At 39.6% G+C, this 6,349-nt stretch overlaps 1 protein-coding gene across 3 annotated transcripts in view; it reads right to left on the reverse strand.

The window, feature by feature from the left end:
* LAMA2 (laminin, alpha 2) overlaps positions 1 to 6,349 on the reverse strand; it is a 705,371-nt gene that overhangs the window by 35,842 nt on the left and 663,180 nt on the right. For all 3 annotated transcript variants that reach the window (XM_010834646.1, XM_010834645.1, XM_010834644.1), the window contains one exon: positions 1,823 to 1,999. In XM_010834646.1, coding sequence (XP_010832948.1) covers positions 1,823 to 1,999 — 177 coding nt within the window. The remainder of the gene's footprint in view (positions 1 to 1,822; positions 2,000 to 6,349) is intronic.

A 6,349-nucleotide genomic window follows, 5' to 3' on the forward strand; every position in this document is an offset into this window, starting at 1 on the left:
CTTGAGAAGGCAATGGCACCCCACTCCAGTACTCTCACCTGGAGAATCCCATGGATGGAGGAGCCTGGTGGGCTGCAGTTCATGGGGTCTCTAAGAGTCGGACACGACTGAGCGACTTCACTTCAATTTTCTTTGGGACTGGAATGAAAACTGACCTTTTCCAGTCCTGTGGCCACTGCTGAGTTTTCCAAATTTGCTGGCATATTGAGTGCAGCACTTTCACAGCATCATCTTACAGGATTTGGAATAGCTCAACTGGAATTCTATCACTTCCACTAGCTTTGTTCGTAGTGATGCTTTCTAAGGCCCAGTTGACTTCACATTCCAGGATGTCTGGCTCTAGGTCAGTGATCACACCATCATGATTATCTGCGTCGTGAAGATCTTTTTTTGTACAGTTCTTCTGTGTATTCTTGCCATCTGTTCTTAATATCTTCTGCTTCTGTTAGGTCTATACCATTTCTGTCCTTTATCGAGCCCATCTTTGCATGAAATGTTCCTTTGGTATCTCTGATTTTCTTGAAGAGATCTCCAGTCTTTCCCATTCTGTTGTTTTCCTCTATTTCTTTGCATTGATTGCTGAAGAAGGCTTTCTTATTATTACATACTATTATTAAATAGTGGTTTAAATTATTAAACTTTAAATGATAAAAGTGATTTTAATAATCCTATAATCACAAACAATACAGCCTGATTTACAGGCATGCATGCATATTTATAAAGGATATGTTTACAAAGTACTCTAAGCTTTGGCCATGGCAGATTAGGTAATTCCTAAGAATCCTTTCACTGAGAAAAACTAGATTAAAAGGAAAAAATGTGTTATCTTTAAAAGTATGGTTGAAAGTATTGGAGGAATATCCATGCAGTAAAGACTTATGGTGCCTAGATGTGGACAACTAAGAGCTAGCTTTTAACAGAATTGAACGGGTGCTGCTGCTGCTGCTGCTGCTAAGTCACTTCAGTCGTGTCCGACTCTGTGCGACCCCATAGATGGCAGTCCACCAGGCTCCTCCGTCCCTGGGATTCTCCAGGCAAGAACACTGGAGTGGGTTGCCATTTCCTTCTCTAATGCATGAAAGTGAAAAGTGAAAGTGAAGTTGCTCAGTCGTGTCCGACCCTCAGCGAGCCCGTGAACTGCAGCCTTCCAGGCTCCTCCGTCCATGGGATTTTCCAGGCAAGAGTACTGGAGTGCGGTGCCATTGCCTTCTCCAAATTGAATGGCTAGATGGTAGGAAAACAGAAGTTCACAAAGCAGACTCTGTGTAGGCTTTATTTTGATGTCACTATCGTGACACTGCGTTGGTTGTGTTTTCTTTGTCTTCTATCCAGTCCATTCTTTGCTTTCTTGGTGTCCAGAGAAGGCAGAGCAGTTAGGCGCCAACAGACTGCATCATGTTAGCTGGTGAAACCGATCCAAAGGGAATTTAAATTTAAGGGTCCCCCATCTGGATATCTACAGAGTTGGCAGGAAACTGGACTTAGAAGAGAATATTAATACAATTTGAATATATTTTAAGCGTTCTCTCTTTATATGTTCAAACTCATATGATACATGGATGTAAATACAAGTGCACCCACACCTAGAATTGACCAACAGAAAAATCCTTGGGGAGATAATTGTCCTAAAAAGATGATAATAGAAATAAATGATACAAATTTTAAAAATACAAAGACAATTTATAAATCCTAAATGCCTCTCCTGAGTCTCTTTGTAAAATAATTGTTTTACATAAATATTAGGGAAAATGCATTATTAATTAGGTGTTGTACTTTTAATTATTATTTTATTTTTGTTGTATTAATTAGGTGTTGTAATTACCTGTCCAGTTTGCCGTCGTTTTCTCCTGGGTGGAATGGGTGTCCCTCCACTTCCCAAGAGAATGATCCCAGACTCATTCTTGGTGCTGAAGGACAGATTGATTTCTGTTCCAACATCAATAGGCACAGGAGACAGCTCTACAAAACCAGGCTTGGGGAAGCTAACTGTGTAAACGTTCTTCAGGTAAAAGGAAAGAAGGGAAGAAAGCATTAGAAATGAATGAACCCTTAGTTTCTCCATCTCACTCACCCTTCTCAATGCATTCAAAGTTACTATGAAATATATTGTCATGCATGACAACTCAGAATGCATGAAAACTCAGTTATGCTTAACAGCAACTGAAGAAATATTATCCCAAACTGTAATATTTAAGTTAAAATAAAACTTTGGGGTTCTTCTTTTATTCTAGAACTTTTGATTTGAAATATAAAAGACCATTACTGCTTATCACTAATAGGTAACATTTTCTTCTGATTTAAATCTATCTTGCTAAATCTTCCTTGAAAACACTCTCATTGATCCCTTGAATCCTTTTACCAACTAATTGCTTATGTTTTATAGCTAAGTCTGACCATGGTCTCTGTCTGCATTCTTTTTCAGTGATGAGTTGAGGGTAAAGATGTTCATTGTTACTAAATGTATAAAGACACTCTGGAGGAATGTTTAAAAAATCAGATACAATTTAAATTTTAAAAATAAATCAAATATTTCCTAGTTTAATTTTCTTAAAATGAAAACAGTATCAGTCTTTGATGATAAAATTGAAACAGTAACATTGTAGACAGTAACAAAGTACAAAAAGTAAGAGTGTAAAAATCAATCCCATCCCAAAGCTGTGTAGAAGCATAGAACTTTCTATCCATATAATCCATTCATTCATGGATTCCTGCAGCCATGCAGTCATTCACTTGTTTTATCTTTTACAATCTTGCTCCTTTCCTCTCTCCTCCTCTCTGTATTCATACTGAATCATGACAGGTACGTTCATTTCTAACTTCTTTTTCTCACTTAATATGTGGGGGTATCTCTGTCAGTAAATTTAGATTTCAATCTCACTTTTAGTAGCAGGTCATTCCATTGTAGGAATGTGCAAGGATTTATTTAAGCAACCCCCTGTAGTTGGGCATTTATAGTGCTTAAAATGTTCATTTGAAAAGTCCTGGATTTTGCTGGAGTGAAAACAAGGAATCTTTTAATGCAGGATATTTTCCCCTGCAGTGTTCCAGGCCAAGTTAAGTGACATAAATGTTGTAAAATGTATAATCTGTTTTTGATTCCAATTTTCAAATCATAGAGTCTTGGATAGTTCAAATAAAACTACTGTGCAGACTTTTTAATATTTATCAAATATTTCAATTTCTGCTTCATATTTTAGTTGCAAATAATTCCTGGTTACTGAAAAGTACCTTTACAGAATCATCATTTCCTCGTATACAGGCTATTCATTTTCTGGACAGTTTTCCATTCTCATGTATATATCTTTTGCATGTGGATGAGAGTCAGGCTTTGGAAGATTAAAACTCTGAGCAAAAAGAGGTCAATATGGATTCTTAGATATTAAATTCTGTATATACTTTCCTTTTTCCTATTCCCAAGCTTCTCGGGGTGGGTGTCTATGGCTACTTGCGAGTCAGAGACTGTAACTAGGCACAGTGAAGACCCCATAAGTCCTGTTCCAGTCTTTAAACCTCATAGCTCGGTGGTGATTTTCTCTCTTTTCCCAAATCCCTTCGTCTCCCATCACAATGCTTTAAAATAATTTTAACTGGAGGAAGCAGCTAAAATGAATAGTTTGGTAATATCAGGATAATTAAAAATTTGTAAGTAGGATATATTTATAGACTTCCCTGGTGGCTCAGATGGTAAAGCGTCTGCCTACAATGTGGGAGACCTGGGTTGGATCCCTGGGTTGGGAAGATCCTCTGGAGAAGGAAATGGCAACCCACTCCAGTACTCTTGCCTGGAAAATCACATGGATGGAAGAGCCTGGTAGGCTACAGTCCGTGGGGTTGCAAAGAGTTGGACACGGCTGAGCGACTTCACCTTACCTTACCTATAATATATTTACCATTTTATTTTTATTTATGTTTAAAAAATTATTTATTTATTTATTTTTGGCTGCTCTGGCACTTTGTTGCTGCGTGCACGCTTTCTCTAGTTGCAGTGAGCTGAGGCTACTCTCGAGTTGCTGTGTGTGGGCTTCTCATTGTAGTGGCTTCTCTTATTGTGGGGCATGTGCTCTAGGGCACAGGTTCAGTAGTTGTGGCCCATGGGCTTATGCTCTGAAGCGTGTGGGACCTTCCTGGACCAGGGATGGAACCTGTGTCCCCTGCATTGGCAGGCAGATTCTCAACCACTGGACCACCATGGAAGTCTGGCATTTTCTTGTTAAAAACAAACTCATTACTTTTAGAATTCCAGATGGTGACTGCAGTGATGAAATTAAAAGATGCTTGCTCCTTGGAAGAAAAGCTATGACTAACCTACACAGCATATTAAGAAGCAGAGACATTACTTTGCCAACAAAGGTTCATCTAGTCAAAGCTATGGTTTTTCCAGTAGTCATGTAGGGATGTGAGAGTTGGACTATAAAGAAAGCTGAGCACAGAAGAATTGATGCTTTTGAACTGTGGTGTTGGGGAAGACTCTTCAGAGTCACTTGGACTGAAGGGAGATCTAACCAGTCCATCCTAAAGGAAATCAGTCCTGAATATTCATTGTAAGGACTGATGCTGAAGCTGAAACTCCAACACTTTGGCCATCTGATGTGAAGAACTGACTCATTTGAAAAGACCCTGGTCCTGGGAAAGATTGAAGGAAGGAGGAGAAGGGGACAACAGATGATGAGATGGTTGGATGGCATCACCAAATAGATGGACATGAGTTTGAGCAAGCTCCAGGAGTTGGTGATGGACAGGGAAGCCAGGTATGCTGCAGTCCATGGGGTTGCAAAGAGTCAGACATGACTGAGCGACTGAACTGAATTGAAAAATGTACTAATATTCGATGATTATTATCAGATTTTATTGGGTTGATCAGTAAGTTTGCTCACGTTTTTTGTAACATTTTATGGAAAAACCTAAACTAAATATCTGGCCAATCAATATAAGAGAGAAGAGCTGTGACTTGCGTTTCTCTCTCTTATGGGTTAGTGCCTATTGAAGAGTCGGTGCAGAATAGTCAAGTGGAATCAGGGGCTGCTAGGCTGCTGCAGCAATAAAGAAAAGATACTGAAGATAATTGATAACAGGGGACTTTGCAGTCCCATCTAAGCCAAGTCTTTTCAGATGGTTCCCACTATGTGCCATTTTCAAAGAAAAGGAGGCTTGACTTCTAAGCTGTGGACAAGATGCTAAATACTAGTGATCATGGTAGAAACTATTACTTGTTATTCGAGTAAACTCCTAACACATTCCAGAAAAAAATTAAGGTTGATAGTAAAGCTATATAAAAGACAGGAAGGTAAACTAAATCTAATACAGATGACATGATAATGAGGAAAAGAAAAAAGTAGTGTTGGAAAGAAGAAAGAACCAGAAAAGAGATTAATATTAAAAAGTACATACTATGAAGTGGTGTACACGTGGAAAGATAGTTTGGAATCTTTTATAATACTGTTTTCCTAAGTTTAGTTGATCGTGATAATTTTTAGAAGTACTTCAATCTTGCTTTATCATTTATGCAGAGCTAAGGCTAGGGTTGGGGCTTCCTGGTGGCTTGGTGGTAAAGAATCTGCCTGCCAGCACTGTTTACAATAGCCAGGACATGGAAGGAACCTAGATGTCCATCGGCAGACAAATGGATAAGAAAGCTGTGGTACATATACACAATGGAATATTACTCAGTTATTAAAAGAATGCATTTGAATCAGTTCTAATGAGGTGGATGAAACTGGAGCCTATTATACAGAGTGAAGCAAATCAGAAAGTAAAACACTAATACAGTATGCTGCTGCTGCTAAGTTGCTTCAGTTGTGTCCGACTCTGTGTGACCCCAGAGATGGCAGCCCACTAAGCTCCCCTGTCCCTGGGATTCTACAGGCACGAACACTGGAGTGGGTTGCCATTTCCTTCTCCAGTGCATCAAAGTGAAAAGTGAAAGTGAAGTTGCTTAGTCGTGTCCGACTTCGCAACTCCATGGACTGCAGCGACCCAGGCTCCTCCATTCATGGGATTTTCCAGGCAAGAGTACTGGAGTGGGATGCCATTGCCTTCTCCACCAATACAGTATATTAACACATATATATGGAATTCAGAAAGATGGCAACGATGACCCTATATGCGAGATAGCAAAAGAGACAGAGATGTAAAGAACAGACTTTTGGACTCTGTGGGAGAAGGCAAGGGTGGGATGATTTGAGAGACTAGCATTGAAACATGTATATTATAATATGTTAAATATATCACCAGTCCAGGTTCGATGCTTGAGACAGGGTGCTCAGGGCTAGTGCACTGGGATGACCCTGAGGGATGGGATAGGGAGGGAGGTGGGAGGGGGGCTCAGGATGGGGAACACATGTACACCCAT

Source organism: Bison bison, unplaced genomic scaffold, assembly GCF_000754665.1.
Source record: "Bison bison bison isolate TAMUID 2011002044 unplaced genomic scaffold, Bison_UMD1.0 scf7180017864035, whole genome shotgun sequence".
Lineage (NCBI taxonomy): Eukaryota > Metazoa > Chordata > Mammalia > Artiodactyla > Bovidae > Bison > Bison bison.